The sequence below is a fragment of the Delphinapterus leucas genome, chromosome 3 (genome assembly GCF_059928025.1).
Source record: "Delphinapterus leucas isolate spDelLeu-1000000601 "Yukka" chromosome 3, BTC_Dleu_Yukka2, whole genome shotgun sequence".
Classification (NCBI taxonomy): Eukaryota; Metazoa; Chordata; class Mammalia; order Artiodactyla; family Monodontidae; genus Delphinapterus; species Delphinapterus leucas.
This window is the reverse complement of record NC_143131.1, coordinates 53771605-53795739: the sequence shown is the minus strand read 5'-3', so window position 1 is coordinate 53795739 and position 24135 is coordinate 53771605. Positions and strand designations below refer to the sequence as shown.

General features: G+C 37.8%; 1 protein-coding gene across 5 annotated transcripts in view; it reads right to left on the bottom strand.

The window, feature by feature from the left end:
* The window catches only part of NLN (neurolysin), a 109415-nt gene that overhangs the window by 49828 nt on the left and 35452 nt on the right, over positions 1–24135 (bottom strand). For 2 of the 5 annotated variants that reach the window (XM_022596360.2, XM_089908910.1), the window contains exons 2-6: positions 21565–21824; positions 17663–17811; positions 8981–9088; positions 6296–6398; positions 5522–5682 (exon numbers count right to left, since the gene is read on the bottom strand). In XM_022596360.2, the coding sequence (XP_022452068.1) occupies positions 5522–5682; positions 6296–6398; positions 8981–9088; positions 17663–17811; positions 21565–21824 (781 nt within the window). Of the gene's footprint in view, positions 1–5521; positions 5683–6295; positions 6399–8980; positions 9089–17662; positions 17812–19657; positions 21825–24135 lie in introns of those variants that run through there. The other 3 variants (XM_089908911.1, XM_089908912.1, XM_022596392.2) reach the window with 3 other exon arrangements.

Sequence of the window (24135 nt, the reverse complement as noted above, 5' to 3'; positions counted from 1 at the left end):
AGTATGGAGGTTCCTTAAAAAACTACAAATAGAACTACCATATGACCCAGCAATCCCACTACTGGGCATATACCCTGAGAAAACCGTAATTCAAAAACAGTCATGTACCAAAATGTTCATTGCAGCTCTATTTACAATAGCCAGGAGATGGAAACAATCTAAGTGTCCATCATCGGATGAATGGATAAAGATGTGGCACATATATACAATGGAATATTACTCAGCCATGAAAAGAAACGAAATTGAGCTATTTGTAATGAGGTGGATGGACCTAGAGTCTGTCATACAGAGTGAAGTAAGTCAGAAAGAGAAAGAGAAATACCGTATGCTAACACATATATATGGAATTTAAGAAAAAAAAATGTCATGAAGAACCTAGGGGTAAGACAAGAATAAAGACACAGACCTACTAGAGAATGGACTTGAGGATATGCGGAGGGGGAAGGGTAAGCTGTGACAAAGTGAGAGAGTGGCATGGACATATATACACTACCAAACGTAGAATAGAGAGCTAGTGGGAAGCAGCCGCATAGCACAGGGAGATGAGCTCGGTGCTTTGTGACCACCTAGAGCAGTGGGTTAGGGAGGGTGGGAGGGAAGGAGACGCAAGAGGGAAGAGATATGGGAACATATGTATATGTATAACTGATTCACTTTGTTGTAAAGCAGAAACTAACACACCATTGTAAAGCAATTATACTGCAATAAAGATTAAAAAAAAAACACCAAAATAAAGGTTAATACTTAACTGGATCCAAAGCACTAAAAAAAGAGTTTCTACATTACTTTCAGGTTGGTAAAACTGTCAAATATTTTTAGACCATCTCAACTTCTAGTAAATTATTCCATTTCAGTGTTGCAGACTTTTTTCTGGATTCGTGATCCAATTTTATTTCTGAAATAATTGACTTTTTAAGTCTCAGGAGATAGCTATGAGGGCCTTAACAAAATTTTAGGTACTGTTAAATTTGAGTAAAACATATTCTTTTTTTTTTTAAACATCGTTATTGGAGTATAATTGGTTTACAATGGTATGTTAGTTTTTGCTTTATAACAAAGTGAATCAGCTATACATATACATATATCCCCATGTCTCTTTCTTCTTGCATCTCCCTCCGTCCCACCCTCCCTATCCCACCCCTCTAGGTGGTCGCAAAGCACTGAGCTGATCTCCCTGTGCTATGCGGCTGCTTCCCACTAGCTATCAGTTTTGCATTTGGTAGTGTATATACGTCCATGCTACTCTCTCACTTTGTCCCATCTTACCCTTCCCCCTCCCCGTGTCCTCAAGTCCGTTCTCTAGTAGGTCTGCGTCTTTATTCTCGTCCTGCTCCTAAAAACATATTCTTAAGGACTATACTGATTCCACATTTAGTCTCGTCAATACTACACCAAATATTGGTACTTATAATTTTTCTTTTATTGTGGTAAAATATACATAATACAAAATTTACCACTTTAACTTTGCACCCATAAGTATTGCTATTTAAAAAAAAAGGAAGGACTTCCGTGGTGGCACAGTGGATAAGAATCTGCCTGCCAATGCAGGGGACACGGGTTCGAGCCCTAGTCTGGGAAGATCCCACGTGCCGCAGAGCAACTAAGCCCGTGTGCCACAACTACTAAGCCTGTGCTCTAGAGCCCACGAGCCACAACTACTGAGCCTGCGTGCCACAACTACTGAAGCCTGCACGCTTAGAGCCTGTGCTCCACAACAAGAGAAGCCAGCGCACCGCAACAAAGAGTAGCCCCCGCTCGCCACAAGTAGAGAAAAGCCCACGTGCAGCAATGAAGACCCAATGTAGCCAAAAATAATAAATAAAATTTTTTAAAAAATAAAAGAAAGAGAATAAATGGTGAGGATGTGGAAAATTTGGAACCTTTATATCTGATGAGAGTGTAAAATGGTACAGCTGCTGTAGAAAACAGTATTATGATTTCTCAAAAAATTAAACATAGAATTACCATATGATCCAGAAATTCCACTTCTGGGTATACATCCCAAAGAAATGGATGCAGAGACTCAAACAGGTATTTGTATACCCATGTTCACTGCAGCATTATTCATAATAGCTAAATGGTAGAAGCAACCTAAATGTCCATCAATGGATGAATGGATAAAGAAGATGTGATATATACATACAATGGAATATTATTCAGCCTTAAAAGGGAAAGAAATTTTGACACATGTGAAATTATGGATAAACCTAGAAGACATTATGCTACGTGAAATAAGCCAGTCACAAAAGGACAACTACTATATGGATTCTACTTACATGAGGTTCTTAGATTAGTAAAATTTACAGAGACAGAGAGTAGAATGATGTATGCCAGGGGCTGGGGCTGGGGGAATGGGGAGTTAGTGTTTAATGGGTACAGAATTTCAGCTGGGAAAGATGAAAAAGCTCTGGAGATGTATGGTGGCGATGGCTGCACAACAATGTGAATACACTTAACGCCACAGAACTCTATGCTTAAAAATGTTTTAGGGATTTTGCTCAAATTATTACACACATTTTATATAGTTTATTTGTGTTAAAATGCAAATAATGATATTGCTTTATTGTTTTCTTAACAATAAAGGAAAAAATAATCTCCTAGAGGAAGTAAATAAACGTTGAGGTCAAAGAAAAACTACGATTAAATCATCCAATTATTTATAGACATGCTTCTAAGGAAGATCACACTCCGAGGTCAGACTACCAGGGTTCAAAATTTGGCTCCACCATGTACTAGTTGTCTAATTATTGGCAAGTCCCTTAATCTTCCTAAGCCTCAGTTTTCTCATCTGCAAGACGTAGATAATAAAAGTAGCTACATCATAGGGTGATCATGCAGATTAAGTGAGAATGTAAGTAAAATGCATAGAAAAACGCCTGGCACAAGAGCAAACACCATATAATTATGTTATTATTATTTTAAAGCGAGAATGGAAACATGGATATGAGAAACACATAATACAATTCTCCAAGTTCTAAAGTTAAGTAGTTTGAGTCTTTCAAACTAGTCTTGGCCCCCTTCTTCAGTTTCCCTAGACCTTCTCCCTAGACTGCCTATTTTTTCCTAATATCAATTCCCCCATTCTTCCTTTCAGTAACAGAATTCTCCGAGTTTTTGCTGGACACACAGTCTCCTGACTACCTTTCCCAGCCTTTCTTAAAGCTAGCTGTGGCCATGTGATACACAATGGGACAATGGAATACGAATGAGGTGATAAGTGAAATTTCTAGGTCATCTCTTTATAGATGCTTGTCTTGCTAGCTGTGAACTGAAGATGAGAACAACAACCTTGGAAGCCACATACTAAGGACAGCAGAGCTGTCTTCCAGCTCTGGACCCCTCACCTCTGTACTGTTAGTCGCAAGAGAAATAAACCTTAAAAAAAAGTGTAGTAAAACATACCTAACACAAAATATACCATTTTAGCCCATTTTTAAGTGTACAATTCAATGGCACCAATTATAATTTACACTATTGTGCAACCATTACCACTGTTTCCAAGACTTTTCTAACACCCTGAACAGAAACTTGGTAACCATTAAGCAATAATTCCTCAGTCTCCCAGCCCCCGGTATCCACTAATCCTTTCTGTAGAAAAATAACTTTTAGCTTATTTGAGTCACTGTGCTTTTGGTTGACCTTGCACATTTTATTTAACCTGAAGCCTAATACCCACAGAGACTAACAGTAGGAATAGGGTGCTGCTATAACCAAAATGAAAAATGTACAGGAATGGAAGGTGAGGACACAGATGCTGTCAAGCGGGAAGCTGGTAATCCTCATGATATCATGGATAACATTTGTTAAAATTGTTGCTCGCCATAACTTGGAAGGCAGGCCAGTCACCTACTGAGTCTTAGCTCTAGGGTAATTGTTTGGGAAAACTAATAATGTTGGTGTCTGTTTGTTGGTATTTGTTGCTTTTGCAAAGATTACATGAGAGACAGCTCAAGTGAGGACTGGTCAGTTTGCAAAGATGAAGGGAAAAGAGTTCTGCTAAGAGAGCTTCTGCCTGTGGCCCCTGATGTGGGGCTTCAGGTGACTGGAAAAGGTAATTGCTCTGTTCTCCAGAGACCAGGAGAGAAGACTGCCACTCAGAGTTACTGAACTGTGAAGATTAGTGTGAGGGTGCTGCCTTCTTCCTCAAGTCTACTGTTGCGGGGGGCCCTGAAGCAGACCCCATTAAACTGAAGAACAGCAGGATGGACACCATACAGGAGCCCGTATATAAGAAAAGATATGGTGGATTTGAGGACTATGACGAAAAGCGGTATTTGGGTGTTGTTATTTTAACATGAATCTCATTGGAAGCAAACAGATAAGAAAGCGATTAAGTTTCTGAGGGAATTTTATTACCAAAGATATCATTAAGCCTGGCCTACAAAAGCAACCCTCAGGCTTCAAAACTGGCATCAGCAGGAATCTATACCAGCAGCTGCCCAGGATATATGGTCATGGAGGGTAACGGACAAGAAAGAATTCCCTGCAGGCAAAACCAGGGGCCATGGCATACAATTGCTAAAGGAATTCCTGCTAGAAAGGAGACCCAAGTAAGTCCAACGGGCTATCCCAGGAACTTCACAAGAGCTCGGAATCTTCACAATTCCTGCCAGATTGTTTCTGAAAATTGGTATGGGCTTGCTTTGTTTCCCATTCTTTCCTTTTCCAAATGGGAGTCTTTAGTGTGGTTTTCTGTTCCTATTCTACCACTGGGTACGTGTTGGAGGTGAGCGGGCCAGACAAGCTTTCTAACCTTTCACATGCGGCCAGATCACGAGAAGGTGTAACTGGGGAGGACCGTGTGCCACTCACAGATCCTAGTCTTTGAGCTAAAGGCAATAACTGGTTGGGATCTGACATATGGTGAATGGGTTCTATGTGGGGAAAAAAAGGGTGCTCAAGATTACTAGGATAGCCAGAGAGGCAGACTGTGGTGAAGCTGGCTAGTTGACTCTTAGAATTCATTTCTAATTCTTCCTTGTTTTCCTTTTAGTAATAGAATGCCCTCAGCTGAGCAAATGGCTATCAACTGAAGACTATATTTCCCAGTGTCCCCTGCAGCTAGATACAGTTATATGATGGAATTTGGGTCAATGGGATGTGAATAGAGTTGATGGATGTCACTTCCAGGTCTTCTTCTTAAAGATGCTTGCTCTGTGTTTTATTTTCCCTCTTCCCAACAGGCTGGAAAATGGTGACAACTGCCTTAGAAGTCACTTGTTGAGGAGAGAGAGGTATCCCGCCAGCCCTGGACTGTTGACTTGGAAGAAGAATACAACTTTTAGTTTCTTTAATCCATTCTATTTGTATTAGAACAGCTTAGCCTATGGCCATACCAAGCAGGTTGCCAATGAACAAGGAAAAAGGTGTCTTGTAAGTCTGAGGATTTAGGAGGCATAACCTTCACACAAATAGAAATTCACACAGAGGAATCAACCTCTGATTCAACATTGGTAAACAAAGCAAACATTTTTCTTAAAATTTTCCATAAAAACAAAAGAAAGACAAACATTTATAGTACCTCTTTGCATCTCGTATTAAAAGCCATTTCCATCTTCCTTCTGGTTTCAGGGATACAACATTTCTTCATGACAGGAAAATAGTGTGGATATTTTAAGGTAATTTTATACTTGTCATCATCTGTCTTTTCCAAACTGTCAATGAAATCATCAGGAAGAGCACCTGCAAAAAAATCATTTTCTCATACTTCAATTTTTCCACTCATTATTGGTTTATTTAGCATTGGCATGGTGCCTTTAAGAAGCTCTAGGAATTTTGTGGAGTAACTGAAATTCAAGTAAAATAATGACAATCCTTATAATATCGCTTTGACGTTATTGTAATGGGGGTGGCAGTTAGAGGACAGGTGGCCTGGGAGACGGTAATTCAAAATATGAACAGGCTTCAGTGCACTTGTATAGATGGCATTTTGATGAAGAACAGGCAAAATTAAGCCAAGAAAAATCCATCACAGAATAAGGAAAGACTAGTTTAAGTTACAATGTAGAGGACATTGCGAGGCAAAAAAAAATTCAAAGCACTGAAGGCTGTTAAACGCTAGCGTGAGTTACCAAGAAAGATTATGAAATTTCTTCTGGACTGTCTCTAGAAACAGTATACATTCTTATAGCCTAAAATCTAGATGTGCTTTGGCTGTGTTTTTTTGTAGAAGGGGTGGTGGGTTCTGTAGAAGGTACATTTTAAAAAGAATTCTTCTAACTTTGATTTGGCAAACTGTGAGGTGACATTATTTGCCTAAATTACAGATTTAATCTAAAAAACAACAAAACTTTACCAAGTTCAGCCTTGGAAAATTCAAGGAAGGTATCATCCTCATTGAGGTTTTTGTTAAAGTCAATACATAGCTCACTCATTCTTTTCTTCATTGCTTTAATTTCCTGAAACAAAGATACAAATACAGGACCTTAACAATAAAATGAAATTTTCATTTTTATTGCCATCAGTCAAGTAAGTTTCACTTTTATATGAAGACTGGGTTCTGTATCCAACTCCCAGGAAGTACTTTCTTAGAGATGCGCTTGATACCATAGTTTTCTGCAATCTTCTATATTGTGTCCATGAGTATTTGTATGTAATATGTACAAAAAAGCAATCCTGGTGATGTGTTAGAAATCAGGCATAAATTTGTAAGAACTAAATACATTGAGGAGGTATAGTCAAAGCAAAGTCTGGCATATAGCACATACACAATAAGTAGCTTGCTGAGTGAATAAATGAATCTAGTAGCCTGTTAATAACTAACACTTCTAATCTTTCCAAATTCTGAATTTTAATTTAGTAAATCAGTATTAGGTACTGAAGTAAGCCAAGAGATAAGAACTGAGCAATTACTTCTATGGTTCCTTTGGAAAACAAGATATGTCTTAGTTTTATAGAGCGTTTGCAAATAAAAGCAATTTATGGGCCCTAACATTTACATAAAAAGTACTAGGTAGGAAAAAAAAAAAGTATTAGTTGGAAAAAAAAAAAAGTATTAGTTGGGAGATCAAAGGAAGCAACAGAAAGAACGCCACAAGAAAACACATGAGATAATTTATTAACCTGTCCCACTCTTCTAAAAAAACTTACATAAACCACACACTTTCTCAAAGTGTGCTTCTGACTAGAAGCATCAACATCACCTGGGAACTTGTTAGAAATGCCCTCTTTTTTTAAAAAAAAAAAATAATAAATTTATTTATTTATTTTTGGCTGCGTTGGGTCTTTGTTGCTGTGTGCGGGCTTTCTCTAGTTGCAGCGAGCGGGGGCTACTCTTCATTGCAGGGTGCTGGCTTCTCATTGCGGTGGCTTCTTCTGTTGTGGAGCACGGGCTCTAGGCATGTGGACTTCAGTAGTCGTGGCACACGGGCTCAGTAGTTGTGGCACGCGGGCTCCAGAGCACAGGCTCAGAAGTTGTGGCGCACGGGCTTAGATGCTCCGCAACATGTGGGGTCTTCCTGGACCAGGGCTCGAACCCGTGTCCCCTGCATTGGCAGGCTGATTCTTAACCACTGCACCACCCAAGTCCAGAAATGCCAATTTTGAGACCCATACCAAACCTGCTGAAACAAACTCTCAGAGGTGGGGCCCTGTATAATCAGAGCTTTAACAAGCCCTCCAGGTAATTTGTATACACAATAAATTTGAGACTTAACACATACTGTGCAGTGTCATTTTTGGACACTCTGGTCGTGTCCCCAGCCTGTGCAGTGTCATTTTTGGACACTCTGGTCGTGTCCCCAGCTCCCTTCCACTTCTCCCCAACTCTACAGCAGCCATGCAGTTTAGGTGGGACTGGATCCTATCTGTAGTCCAGGGTGTGACCTCTACACCAATCAGGTAATCCCATCCTCACTGCAGCAGTGACTGGTTCAGGGAACCCAGGCCTGGCATTCCCCTGACTAAAGAAGGATTCAGGATTAGGCATGTGATCCCATCTGGGCCATTAAGATATGAGGGGAGGTCTAATGGAGGCTTCTCTATGTCCTTCTGGATGGTGGGGTTTTTATATTTGCAGCCATTTTAGTAATAAAAGGAAGCCAGCCTTTGGATAACTAACACTGAAGGAGACAGAGTAGAGAAACAGAAAAATCAGGTGGCCAATGACACCACTGAGCATCTGACTCAAACTAACTCCTGAACCCCAACTACCTCTGGAGCTTCCGCTTATACAAACAAATAAAATTCTTCTATTGTTTGGACTGTTTCAACAGGGTTGACTAATATAATGTTCATGAAGGCAAAGCGAGATCAGTCACACTTCTCCTGTAACTAGGATGAAGAAGATACAAGGTGTCTGAAGGGCATTTTGGTGGAGGAAAGGTGCCCATATCTCAGTGGTGCTTTCACATGTATCTACCATGCTTACATCACTCGGTTTGAATTTCTTTCCAACTTGTTTCCAGTTCTACTGGCAAGAAGAATAACCTGGAAATAAATCATGGGTTATATATCCTGTCCAGAAGAATGAGTTAATTCTGCAGCTGAGTTTACTTCTGAAACTGAAAGATCTGAATGGTATTAGACAAAGGAGAAAGTCTGAAAAGCTACTCTCTCCGCTTTTAAGGAGCATATATTACTCACAGGGTATTCCATTCCAAAATGCTGGTTTGAAAACTCTCCATCATAGGGATTTTATTACCAGTGCCCTATCTCTTTACGAACAAGGGGGTAAGAATACAAATCAACTATTAAGATCTGAACTAGCACTACAGCAGGGAAAATAAGCCTGGCACACATGAAACAAATAAAACCTTGACAGGATTAAAGAACAATTAAGTTATCAGTTGTTTGTCAGTCATCATGAGGTTAATAGGAGTTGTGGAATTTAAAATCGTTGACTACTAAATACATTGTAAACTGATTTGTATTATGGGTTATAGCCCATATTACAAACACGTGTTTCCCTATTTCCTGTTTTTTGTTGTATTTTGTTTTATTTACTCTTTTGTTTTCTAATAAGAAAAGGAAACAAACTCACATTTTGTACTTGTTCTGGAAGATGGAGCCCATTCCTTTTCCCCATTTTCACTGATTTTTCCAAGTATCGTCTGGCTTCAGGCTTTATCTTTCCCAGATCACATGTTTCCTGAAATTAAAGAATGTGACAACCTCTTTGATTTCTGTTACAACAGTGCATGGGTAAATTATAAACTATGAGGCCACAGCAAAATTTATTCATCATCTCTGGTGGGCTATGAAGTACATAGGTGGATATGAGGCAGGTCTTTTTGAAAACCTATGTTCTTTTATGCTTTAGTGAGCTTCTGCTTATTTAAAACTGAAAAATTAAATAAATAAAAAGCTAACCAGAATTTCCTTGCCTTGCATCAGAATCAAGCGTGCCTGTACCACTTGAAAATGTGATAATAGGGAACATTTGCATAATCTCATAAAACATTCTTTATGACTGAGTAGTCCTTTTCACAAAACATATTTCTTATCACAAATCATCTGGATTTAATTTTCTATCGTTTGCTAACCTGGTTCCACTTGAGAGGCAAAAATAGAAATAATGGGCAAATTCTACAAAAATGGAGAGGACTCTTTTGCCAACATACTAAACAAGGACAGCTGGATAGAACCCCAGCAAAAGGCTTACAACACTTCAAAAATGCCTTACTGTCATTTGGTAAGAGAGATCAAGGGACCACATCAAGCTGCATATGGACAAGTATTTGGGGAAAATGAGTTAGCACTGCACAAAGAGGAGGAGAGCTGGACAGTACATGTGAACCTACATGCAGCAACGCAAACAACACTCACTCAAAAGGACAGAGGGCCCTAAAGGAGAGTGGAAAATTCCCCCGGCCACAGCAAGGTAGTAAACATACCAGATTTTTCCAAGTATCTTCAAAACACATGGCAGAATATACATGGCACATCTGGGTGGCTGGTTAGTTTGTGGTCCCTGGGAGGAAAGGGGCTCCAGACAGATTCAACAAGTGCAAAGGATTCAGTGTGGTTGAGCGCCAACGAGGGACTTCTGTCTCTAGAGCCTTAGAGCCCTCTCAGCCTCAGAGACCTACTCTGGTTGCGCTCTCTCCGTGAAAGACTTGGGCTGTTCACCCCAAGCTTTATATTTTCCCACCTAATCAGATCTTTAAAAAGACTGTGCTTAGCTTTAGAGTCTGCATTTTAGACTGCTGGTAAAAGGCTCTTGCTGCAATAGGTCTGTCATTTTTTATATTTTGTTGCAGCAGTAAACAGAGTTGTATTTTAACTGAGGGTCCTACTTAATACAACAATCTGTATCTCGCTTTACCTGCCAATAAATAATTTTGTCATAGTACTAAAGCACTTGTTATGCATACATTACTCACAGTTTCCTCTGAGTTTATTCTCAGTGGGGGCAGAGAACTGTTAGACCCCTTTTTCCATACTAACCCCTTCTTCCATAATAACCCCTTCTGTGCCCTTGGAGAATTTCTGAGCATGCTGGCATGAGTGGAGTGGGAACCCTCCCTAGCTGGTATTGGCACATACTGGGATCCCGGCAGCAGGTGCCTGTAATGGCAAGAAACCCAGAATGGCTAGGGAGATAGCTGGGCTGTGGGCTGATTCCCTCAGAGACGGCCAGCAGTTCAAATCACTGTGTTCATATGGATGTGATTAACGTGGGTTGACTGAGGCTGGCTTTAACAGCACCAGGAAGTCTGTTCTGAGATATGGGGCATGGCAACAGGAGTCCCTAGACAGGGTGATACTCCAGGTTGTAAGATTGGGGAGAATCTAGGCAGTAGCTATATGCAGTGGAAGAGAAGAAAAAAAAATCACTGGTGAGCAGTGCCCGGCAAGGGTTGGGTACACTGTGAGGACCCAAGTGATCAGGTTGAGGTCCAGAGCAGGGGACCTTCCCACCTGGGCAGTGGGCCAAGGCAGAAGCAAGGCACACAGCTGGACAGCAGCATGGGTTTTTGGGTTCCTGGCATTCACCTGGTCACATGTGGCCCTGAGCTTAGGACAGAGGCTCATCGTGAGCCTCACCAGCTGATGTAAGCAGAATTCTTACTCTACTCCAATGCTTGATCAGGATGGGCTCTCATACTCAGTGGGCCTGGACTTGCCATATCTGGGAGTAGCAGGGCTGCTACTTCAGAAAGCCTGAAAGTGTACTCGGCACAGTAAACTCAAAACTCTTGGTCTAAATTAGGTAAAACTACCTATCTCCCCAAATAGGTAATCCAAGTGTAAACAGGTAGAAGGATATTCTGAGAAAACTCAGCTCTGAATTAGGTCTAATTAAATATGAACAAATTACCTGTACTGAAATATTCGACTTACCACAAAAATGACACTTAGCAAAAATCTGATTCAGTTATATCCAGACACCCTTTGCCAGTCAGACTCTGAGGTCTTGGGAAATCTCCGGAGGGCTCCGGCAGGAGTAAAGCATGTCTAAAATGTGCTTCTAAAGCACATTCCTGTGCCAAAGCTGATCATAATAACATTCTCCCTTATAATCTCCAGGCAAGGTCAGAATTACTGCCCAAGGATTTTCTAAAAGGGAATCAGCCAACACTTCTACACTGCTCTGCCACAGTTGCATCTTCCTTCCTGAAAAAGAATTTAATCCCCTTGAATCTGAACCAGGTCTCATGCCTCTTTGGGGGAGTAGGGAGCTAAAGTTCTCTGAAGTAATTTTCAAATTTATATAATCTGACAGCAGGGGATCTTATTTTAAACTCTGTGATGACAAGATTTAGTTTTCCCCCTCTTCCTCCCGTAACTAAGGACTTTTATATAAAAGTGTGCGTGCATACACACACACGTTCTTACATGTATGTTTATATACTAATTTCACAGACAAGAAAACTGAGGTTAAATGATTTCTCCAATATCACACAGCTGTTTAGTGGTAAAAATGGGGATAGAAATAAACTCTTTTATATTTGCAGTGTCTTTCCCTTTTTTTCGTTTTGTTTTGTTTTTTCAATCACATTTGCTGTCAGGTTTCTTTCTTTCTTTTTTTTTTTTTGCTATCAGGTTTCTATCCTACTACTGTGAAGAGGATGTTCTTAGGCAGCTGCTTGCACTCTGGACAGGAGGGCTGCAGAAAGGCCTCTTGCTGACTCCTAACTCAATACCCTATCATGAGTCTCTGCTTTTGAGTGGGCCACAGGCAGAGTGAGGACACGGAGAGGGGTACCGCACTGCATGAAGACACATTTTAACTGAGACTAGTTCTGTTCCATTCAACAACCATTTACTGAGCTCCAATTTACGTCAGGCACTAGGAAAACAAAGATGAATATCCTTGAGGCTCTTTAAGTCACATGAAGGGAAAAAAAGATATATCAGCAAATAATGTTAACATCATGTAGTGAGTGAAAAGAGAGTAAGTATTGTACTTGAGAAGCACAAAAGAGGGACAACTGGCTAACGGAAAAACTAAGGCAAGGTAGTTGATGCTTTATATAGGATCCCTTGGCTTTTAAGAGCCTGACAAAGGTACAAGGTTCAGTAGTATTATGACCAATGACTAGACTTACGCATTTCAAAATCAAGAAGGCATGGTAAGTAGAGGGAATTACCACTGCTATGTTGAATTTTGGACAGAGCTTTTCCTCTTCAAAAAAAAGTTTTGTTTTGTCTCTTTTTTTAAACTGTGGTTTTAAGGCACTGATTCTTCCACAGCTGGTAGATCACATGTTTAAAAGCATCTATACTTAATCCTGTGACCTATTCATTTACACTGTAACATTAAAACTTTCTGTTTAAATTACTAATTGGCTAAGATGAACTGGCAAAGACCAAGTTCCACAGCTCTGAAAAAAATATAAATAATCTTACAATAGGTAATTGTAGTTCTCAATTTAGCTTGTATAATTCACTCAATTTCACTAAAGAATCCCTTTTCTGTACTTACTACTCAGTAGGCCACTGGAATAAAATATTACAGGCCTGATTGTTTCAACATGGAGACATTGTACATTTTTTTCTCACCAATGTGGCTTTTTTGATCTTTGCAGGCTTTTTAGCCAATGATTGAGAAGCCTTTGTCAGCACAGGGAAACACCAAGACTTGAGTCCATACTGCTGGCTTTTGATACCTGGACATGTTTTAGCTAAAGGGATGAGGACATCCTTGTTTTTCACTTTTTTTTTCTTCTAGAAAATTCAGAATTAATTTTAGAATTAAGGATACATTAAATGTTATATGTTTTTGTAATATTTGAAATCTACAAATGACTATAACTACATATATATGTTTTGAAAACAAATTAAATCCACCCTTAAACTTATGAAATACAATATTAAAACACTATTGCCTTTATCTATGTAACAGGTAACCACTCTCTTGAATTTTGTGTTACACATTTTCTTCCAGTATTACCACTTACGTATACATTGTTTCGTTTTGCTCCTTTTTGGCCTTTTTATTATTTTAATTTTTTTTAGTACAAACCTTTTATTTTTAAATGATATCATGTTGTATGCAGTGTTCTGCAATTTCTTTTTTCTTTCGTTGTTCCTAAGATTCAGCCATGCTGTTGCATGTTGCTGTAGTTTATTTCCTTTACTGCTATAAAACATCCCATTGTAAATCTACTACAATTTATTGCTCCATTTTCCTGTTGATGGAAATCTGAGTTGTTTCAGTGTCTTGCTATTATACATAATGTTGTTACGAATACATGTCCCACATCACCTGTGAACAAATGCAAACCTATTTCTAGGTAAATGCTGAGGTGGGGGTGGGGAGGGTATGCTAAGTTACGGAGAATGTAAGATCCAACTTCATAATATTAGATTTTTCTCCGAATTAGTTATTACTATTATTTAAAAAATAATTTTACACCTTTACTAGCAGTGCACAAATATTTCCATTGATTCACATCCACACAGATACTTGGCATTGCCAGACTTGTTCATTTTTGCCAATCTGGTGAGTGAAAAATGGTATCTTATTGCAGTCTTTATTTGAACTTCCCTGACTTGATGAGGTTAAACATCTTTTCATATGTTTAACTGCCATTTGTGTTTCATCTGAAATACCTTTCATGTCATCTGCCCATTTCTCTATTGGGATGTTTGTCTTTTTTACTGATTACAGTAGCTTTTTATAAATCCTAGGTACTAATGCTTTGCTAGTTTCATTTTTTTGTTGTTGTTTTTTTTTCAGTACGCGGGCCTCTCACTGTTGTGACCTCTCCCGTTGTGGAGCACAGGCTCCGGACACGCAGGCTCAGTGGCCATGGCTCACGGGCCCAGCTGCTCCGCGGCATGTGGGATCTTCCCGGACCGGGGCACGAACCCGTGTCCCCTGCATCGGCAGGCGGACTCTCAACCACTGTGCCACCAGGGAAGCCCTAGTTTCATATTTTGTAAATTTCTTTTTTTTTTAGTATTTATTTTTTTTGTATTAGTGTCTTTTCACTTTATTAATTAAAGTTCTTTATTTTAATGTAGTCATGTTTATCAGCCTTATATTTTATAGTTAGCACTTTTGGTGTCTTAAGAAATACTTCCCTGATCAGATATCATAAAGGTATATTTCTATATAAACTTCCAGAAGCTTTAAAGTTTAACTTTTTAAGACTTTAATCCATTAGGGATTGTTTTTCATTTAGTTGTGAAGAGCAATCCAGTATTTTTTACCCCACATGGATAACCCATGTCCTTGCATCAATTACTGAAGGCCTATTTTTTGGATCTGTCACTGTTTCTCACTCTAGTTTGAAGAACATTTATTAAGTGTTTACTGTACTTTGTACCAGGCACTCTGCCAGAGATGCAAAATAGAATCAAATGTGACACGTCCCTCCCTTGAGGGTTTTAGTGTAAAGTTTACATGATTTCTGGCAAGCATTTACCAGCCACTTCTATGGCTCCTGGAAAGTTACCATTTCTGAGCCTCAGTTTCTCTACTAATAAAAAGGGATACTTCACAAGATTGGTATAAAAGTTAACTTAGATAACTATATTGCTATACAAATGTAAAGTAGTATTACTAGCCACACTTGGGAAGGAGGTAGGAAGACGACAGCACACTGGTTAGTCTCAGGCTCTACTACAATTTCATCTATCCATTTAGTCAACAAATTACTTATTTTAAAGGTTTTGAAACATGACTGCAAATCAGATGATACTTCCTAGACTGTGATGTGGTGGCCCTTGAATCCGGGTAGATCATAGCGACTAGTCCATCAGTATGGTATTGCAGAAGTGATGCTACATGACTTCTGAGACAGGTCATAAAATGCAATGCAGCTTCTGTGTAGTTTATTGTAACATCCGTGTTGAAGCCCTCTGTCTCCATGAAAGAAGTCCTACCACCCTGATGCTGTCATGCTGTGAGGAAGTCCAAATTAGCCTACATAAAGACACTACATGGAGGTGCCCTAGGGGGACATGAAGGCAGAGATAACTGGTTAGCCTCTACATGCTCCAGCTCCAGCCACCACTGCCTGAAACCACATGCAAGACCCCAGAGTTGCCCAACTAATACCTTCCTGAATTCCTGATCCACAGAAACTATGAGAGAACATAAAATGATTGTTGCTATGTTCAGCCACTAAGCTTTCGAGTTACATATTGTACATCAACAGATAAATAGGATGTTTACTGAGCACAGATTTTGCCATAAAGAACTGTGGCAAAAGTAATTTCACATTTCTATTCATCAATATTAAGTGAAAAATAACATAAGAGCTAAAATAACATTTTATATCTAATTAAGATAATACATTTGATTATTGCCTACATTGGTGGTATCCTGAGACCTCCATATTATTCAGAGCACCCTCATTTTAGGAGAGCATGCCTGAAATTGATGACTCTACATAAATTTAAAATCCTATTACCCAGCCTAAGGAAGGCTTCATGTATTATATCATGGTAGTCCTATTTTATTTACAGTGTTACAGGAAAAATTAAATACAAGATTTAGATATATCTAACTTTGTCCTTTAGGTATGAATGGGATGAGATTTACCATCTATTAAAGTGGCCAACTCTAGCAGAAAACTGATTCTGATAGTTCTAGATTTTAAAAAATACTGACTAAAAAATGTAACTATTTGTCAAGGAAGGTACTTAAGTTCACCAAATAAGCTCCAATTCATAAACAAACACAATAGTTGTTTTTAAAATTATTCTGATGTAGCCGTAACATTCTAAATGCCCCTGAAATTGTTCACACAATAATCCACATGTATGAGAATAAACTCCTGTGGAAAGAGGAAAAATTATGGAACTGAATCTGAAACTATTATAAATTAATATAATAAAACACTGAAGTGAACCAGCTCAAGTAAATGAACAAATCTGATACATGCACTGGTGTTTATGAGGTCACTTACAGTGTACTAGGCTGCTGTCTCGTCTACTACGCAGGTAGCAATTTGTTCCCAAATTTAGTGGGATCAGAGGCCAATACATACAATATTTAAAAGTTTAACAAAGAAATCTAAAGCAACAAACCTCCCATATCTTGATAACATTTGTAAGGCTCAGAAACAGTGGAAACGTAACAAAAACATTAGACTCAATAACATTAAGATTGCAATACCTTTTTGAGGCTAGAAAATCCCAAATGAGAACTTAGAAGTCAGGATGAAAAAAGAATTAATCAAAGGAAATTAGAAATGTGGGGGAAAAGCTCTATAGTACATATATAATATCCAGATAGAAAAGAAATTAGATTGTTTTGGGATGAAATAAAAATAGGAGACTGTAAGGGCCATGATTTGAATTGTACAGAATAACAAGTGAAGCTAAAAGTTGAAAAGAGAACAATTTAACTAGCAAAAAATAGTCATAGCTATTTTAATTTGTTATTTTTACAGTGCCAAAGATGAACAATTATGAACCATCATAGATGAACATAAATTAAGGGTGAAAAATGTTTGTCTGACATTAGAAAATAGGCAGCATGTACGTCTTACATGTCTAAATAAATTCTGGATTACATATTCTACAGTGAGTTACAAATAAAACATTTGAAATAAAACTGCTTTTTATTTCAATTCCTGTCATAACTTGCTAAAAAGAACACAAATTTTGAGATTTTGCATATACAACGTGCAAAATTAAACAAAAATGCCTAGGATTGTAAAACACTGGTTGTTTTCCAAACAAATTGCTGAGTTCCATGAAAATAAAAATTCAAAGCAAAGACATGATGAAAATGCTAGGAAGCAAACCAACATCGTTGATGAAAAGACCCGAAATACTCAAGGCAGACTCACTTAGAGCCTTCTTAATCCATAATTTCTGTGAGTCCTGAAAAATGTAAGGATGACAGATAGGAATGTCTCTGGCATGCAGCATCAACAGTATGTCATCATTATTATGGCCAAAACCACATGATATTTATAGATAACTCAACTCCATTTGCTTCTAGTTGATCTGATCTAATATAAACCTTGCAAAATTTTGAAAATTTAAAGAGGTTTTTACATCAAACCATTAAGTTCATGATGGCTAAAAAGATTTATGGATGTACACTCTTTTAATACTTGGTCTTAAAAATTTTAAGTGAATGTAATTAGTAACTTAACATAAACCTAAGTGATATAACACTATGTTGTGCCCACTATCATAATAATTAGAAAGAAAATCTAGGAACATTCAAATACTTTTTATCATTGGTCAAAGGTTTTTACTTATTTATTGTCAGGTTTTTTTTCCTTTTAAAGGGAATTATAAGATCATTTACCTTTAAATGAACAATTCTCAGAAAGATATCTTCTCTCATGCTCATCTCGATATCAAAACGAGAAAGTCTTTTGTCTGCTTCTGTACTTGCTGCTCGTACTTCTTTGTCAGAGGAGACGTGCTGGGGAAAGTCTAGCATGGTTCGTTCCACTGTTAACAGAGGAAAAAACCATAAGGTCTCATTAAGTCAGTAGTAAGCAAAATACCTTGTACCTAGATGAATGATTATCCGAATATAAGTTTTTCATTACATACTTTCCATAAAGGCTCCTAGGGCTATCAAGAAACAGCATCTAACACAGGACTTGGCTATTCCTGGGGCATTGTTAGGAACAATAGGGGTGTACACTGAGTACTTACCAAAGGATGTTTAGTGTGCAATTTATTCACTGGGAATGTAGAAAAAAAAAGATGTAGTCCTTTTTAAAAAAGTTTTTATTGGAGTATAGTTGATTTACAATGTTGTGTTAGTTTCAGGTGTACAGCAAAGTGAATCAGTTACCCATGTACATATATCCACTCTTTTTTAGATTCTTTTCCCATATAGGCCATTACAGAGTATTGAGTAGCGTTCCCTGTGCTATACAGTAGGCTCTTATTAGTTATCTATTTTATATATAGTAGGGTGTATATGTAAATCCCAATCTCCCAATTTAAAAGATGTAGTTCTTGGGGACTTCCCTGGCGGTCCAGTGGTTGAGACTCTGTGCCTCTATGGCCGGGGGTACGGGTTCGATCCCTGGTCAGGCAACTAAGATCCTGAATGCTGAGTGGTGTGGCCAAAAATAAAGAAAAGAAAAGAAAAGATGTATTGATAGTTCTTATAGTGAGGCATTTTATAGTCTGGAAGTCGGGGGTAGGGAACAATACATGAAAAGATAACAATACAGGACAGAGCAGCTTAGCTGTCAAATGAATGGGACAGAAATTCAAAGTCTGCAATACCGAGGGCTGGGGCATTATGCCATGCCTTGTGGAGAAGGCTGGATCTTAGAGGATGGGCGGGGTGAGAGGAAGAGCTCAGTTGGGGACTGGAGAAGTAGAGACTGAAAGCATGGGGACTGGCAAACAAACAGGATGTTTAAGAAACAAGCAGGCCTATTTAGTGGGATGGGGCTTGTTTAGAAAAGAAGTTCTTAACTTTTATGACAGACTCCTTAGAAAATCTAATACAAGTCATGGACCCTCCCCCAAATGCAAACATTCATACAAATATAAAAAGCTGCATACAATTTCAGAATTCTCAGAAATCTCAGTGGACATATTCAGTAAGCAGCTGAATACTGGGGCTATTCTTGTTAAATGATGGTAGTAATGTCATCTGCTCTTATTTTCACATATCAAAGTTGGTTGTTGGGTTTTTCAAACATTTGCATTTTGACTTTAATTAGGCAAAAATCTGATGTCAGTGAAATAATCCATACCACAGCAAAAAAAAAAAAAAAATCAGTATGGTTTATAACCATAGTTGTGGTTATGCTGTGACAATGAATACATTTTAATTTTACTATCTTTAGCACTTTGAAGGTATTATAAATAGGTAACATTTACACATGTGATATATGGTAGACAGTAAAGCTATCCTTTACATACCACGGAATTGTCCAGTTAAACAAGCTACCTTATGCATATCAGTCCTCTTAAAACATTGTCACAAAGAAAGCTGTAAAAAAATTGCCACAAATCAATAAATTCATAGTGTTTTAAAAAAATCAAATTAGATAATTATTATTTTAGATTTAATATATCATTTTTGTCCCTTGATTAAAGAAAGAAAAGAATGTAAGATTTAACATTTAATACATACAGCACTTGTTTAAGTGTGTTAACTAGATAGTCACAGTTTCTGTTTACTTTTAAAAATTAGCTCAAAAAGATATTAAGAAGGAATCAAAATTGCTCAAGAACTTAAATGAGCAGAACAAAATGCAGGAGTCTAAAACTGGAAACATATTCTTAAACAAACAATAATATTGAAAACCATTTCCTTCCTTACTTTGCCACAAAGACCTGGAACCAGACTTATGTTCTCACTGCCAAACTATAAACAATGTTGATGCCCGGTACCTGACACTGGACAAATGGGGTTTTAACAGCTACTGCAGGAGGCTGAGAACATACACAGATAAGAGAAAGTTAGTCTTTAAAACTCTAATCCGAAACTCAAACATTTTTATGATTAACCCATAAAGATAAATTTACAGGAGAGGAAGAAAAAATATCACAAAACTAAAGGTATATTTAAAAGATGTATGACTGGAAGAAAAAACAGAATTTAAGATAATTCTGTTTTAAAGATTTTTTCCCCACCTATTTTTACATTTGCTAAATGCATAAGCTACTAGGCTGGCACACCGTCTTAGTCATAAGTGACTGAAGAAGTGAGTATGTGAACCAAGGACAAACCACATACAGGGTGGGAGATGCACACGAAATTGCCTGCTGGGAAAGCTCTGCTGAATGGGAACCGCCTCCATTCCTTTGACTTTAACTATAAGACCAACCAGACTTTTTTTACTGAAGAGTTTAAGCTCAAGGCTTGTAGCAAGATTTAGTGGCTATTAATGAGAGTGAAGCAGTTGGTATTAAGAGGCAGAAACTGAAACAGAAATGCAGAGGGAAGAGAAAGTAGCCAAGTCCCTATTATGGTGGGACATAGGGTAGGGAACTCTTGGTGGGGAAAAAGAGATGACTAGGTCACTAGGGCTGTGCAGGATTTTGGACAACCTTCCAAATTCCAGAATCCATACAAATGCTTATGATAATTCAGTTCTACAGACAGCCTATGCTCTTATGATGCCTGGCTACACAGGCAAGGTTGTTTAGCCATAATTATCCTACAAAATATATCCAATTCTTTGAGAGAACTGGCATGAATCTTCATTCCTTACAACTCAAAGGGTTTAATACTTATATTATTAAAATAATATAGTTTAAGTGTAGGAAATATGGAAAATAGAGAAAAGCATGAAGAGTAAATGAAAAATCAACTATAAACCTGAAAAAACAATGAATGGTTGCTTCCAAATAACACACTGTTCTTTGAGAAAGATCACTTAAAATATCAAATTTATCTTAGCTCCATTATCAATTGTTCTGAAAGTCTCCTTTGGATCATTTATCTTTGTGATCACTGTTTTAATCCATATATTAGCATTTAGACAGGTGGGACAGATGGACAATATCTTAAAAAGAAATACAAATGTATAAAAATGTACCCATTATATCCCTACTGAAATATTAATGATAAAGAAACTAAATTTAATGTGTTCATTTTTATAATAACTTTAAAGAATTCATGTTTAACCAAAAGTGATCTACAAATCACAGAAAGACTATAAACCTAGTACCAAAAATATTGGCCATTATTAAAATTTGTTTTCTTTCTCTGTCCTTTTAATGTTATTAAATACGTCTCCTAAACATGATTTTAATGGCTACATAATGTTACAGAGGGTGAATGTACCATAATTTATTTAGCTATTCTACTTGTTGACACTTAGGGGTTGTTTCCAAGCTTTTGCTATGATAGAGTACCTGTTTATACATAAGTTTATACATGATTTTTCCTATATCTGATTATTTCTTTAGATTATGCCTAGATGTGGAATTAATTACGGGGCTAGGGTATGAACTTCTCAAAAGTTTTGATATATATTGCTCTCCAGAAAGCAGTTGTAATGAGACTGTACATTTTACAGCACCTCTGCCACATAATAAAATTTTTTAACTCAGGTAATATAAATAATTCTAAGCAATTATGAATCATTTAAGCAATTACAAATCATTATGTAAAAATCAATATCTTGTAAAATTGGAAAATGAATTGCCAAGACAGGAAGCATAAAATGGGTTATGATGCCCACAAAATGAAATATTGATGTGCTTTTGCATCCTACCCACCTATATACTTCACTTCTACATCTGCCAGTGCCTGCAAACAGTTCGCGTAAGTTACTTCCTCAATGTCAAGCATTGCAATATTATCGTACACCTGTTTGGTCTGTGCAATGAGCTCCTCAGTTCTTGTTTTAATTTGCTCTGGTGAAAGATCCCATCTTAAAACATTTCTGCCAGCTGCAGTATAGGAAGACATTGCCTGAAGAGGAGACATCACTTCTTTTCCTAAAGTCATTCTGAATAAAATCCTGGAACCACCAATTCTACGAAGAATCAGAAAAAAGATAAAAATCAGGCATTTTGTTGGTCCAAAGTCAACACACAAATGTGTATTATCTAATTAAATTTTAAAGTAAAAAGAACTTTTTACTAAAATTGAGCAAATTTCTTTCAGGTGAATACATATGCACAAAACTAAAGGCTCTTTACTTTCTTGTTTTCTTGAATAGTTACAGAGTTAATGGAATTTGGACTTTCCAAACACTGAATTGCTTATGTAATTAAATCATATAGAGAAATAAAGTTAGGTGTCAAAGACATAATAATTGTCCTTTATAAATTAAACCAGTAATCTTTCTTACTTAAACATTTTTCCTGTGCTAATATCCACCTACTATGTATGTAGAATCAATATTTTGATATTCAGCAAGGAAACATTTTCAAAATTCTTTCTATATTGAACAACAATTTAAAAAATGTTTTACCAAAATTTCATGTAAATCAACTATGGCAATTTGAATTTAAGACTTAAAAAATAAAATCTGGTATAGCTATGGTATTATCCTAAAAGATAAAGGAATGATACCAACCATTTACCCACTTAAAACACTGAAACTAAAAACTGATGCCATATGTGTGTATATATATTTATAATATATAATTCTAGAACTTATAAATAAAAATATTATAATTAATAGCTAACATTTATTGTGTTTAGGCACTGTATTAATTACTTTCCATTTATTAACTCAGTCCGTACAACAATACTATGAGACAGATACTGTGGTTGTTTCCATTTAGCCAAAGCAACTAAAACACAGATAAGTAACTTGCCCAAGGTCACACAGCTGGCTACATGGTGGGAACTAGGATTAAAAACCAGGTACTACAGATCCACAACCCACTCTCTTAACCACAATACTAAACTTAATTCCTATTATCTTACAAGACCCCAAAACAACCATAGGCAGGACAATATTCCCTTTTAACAGATGATGCAGTTGAGACTCAGAGAGGCTAAGTGACTTGTTTAATGTCATTTGTTCAACAGATATTTATGAACATGCACTGTGTCTGGTCATTGTGACAGGCACAAAGGATAAAAAGGCAAATTGATTGGGACCCTGCTATTTACATCATGGAGAAGACTAATTGATAAATGGGTAATTGTACTGCATTGAGATGAGTGCCAACAGGGAGAACTCTGAAAGAGCACAGAAGGAGCTTTTCCAGAAAGATTTTCTATAAGGAACAGTGAGCAAGCCAAGATCTGAACAATGTGCAGAAATTATCCAAAGATAAAAGGTTGTAAGGAAAGAAAAATCTGAAAAAGTTAAGTAGGGACTAGAGAATGAAGAGCCTTGGGAATCATTTGAGTTCAAACCTACTCTGAAGGCAGTGACAGAGCCACTGAAGGGTTTTAATCAGGTGAGAGATGAGAAAAGACATGCATTTTAAAGAAATCGCTCAAATTATAGTGAGTTGAAATGTTTAGGAAAGAGACATCATTCCCAGAGAGAAGCTATAATGGTAACTGGGGCATAATATTATGGTATACCTAACTAGGAAATAGGGGGAATTGGAGTGATTTAGTAGATATTCACTAAGAAGAATCAATATGACTTGGTATTGAATGGATGTCGGGAGGAGGTGAGATACTCAAGGATGACGTCCAGGCTTCTGTCTTGGAATTGGAGGGATGGACAGAGGCTCTGTCGCTAAAACAGGGGACTCAGATGAAGGAGGAGGCTCTCTGGTGGGACAAAGGGAAATTCAGTTTTGGACGTGCCAAGTCTGAAGCGGCTGTAGCACACATAAGTGGAATTCATTACTAGTAAATGTAATTGGAGGAGACTTCCCTGGTGGTCCAGTGGTTAAGAATCGGTCTTGCAATGCAGGGGACGCCGGTTCAATCCCCGGTTGGGAAACTAAGATCCCAGATGCCGTGGGGCAACTAAGCCCACGCGGCACTACACAGAGCCCGTGTGCTGCAACTAAGACCTGATGCAACCAAAAAAAAAAGGGAGTGAATAACAGTATGAAATGTTGTACAAATCTCAAGAAAGACACAAGAGTCTCTGTTGAATTCAGCAACAGGAACGTCATTGATGACTGGCAAGAGCAGTGTTAGGGGGGTGGCAGAAGTGCAAGTCAGATTACTATGATCGAGGGCTATGGAGATGGTAAAGAACCGGAGAGAGTGCACCTCAGCAACTCTCCATAGAGCTGGCTGTGAAAACAAGGAGAGCTAACGCAGTATAAGGGGCTGAGACATACAAGGGTGCATTTTTAACATAGGAGAAGCCAGAATACTCACCCCCTTTAACTGTCTCTCTACAATAACTGATACTGTCT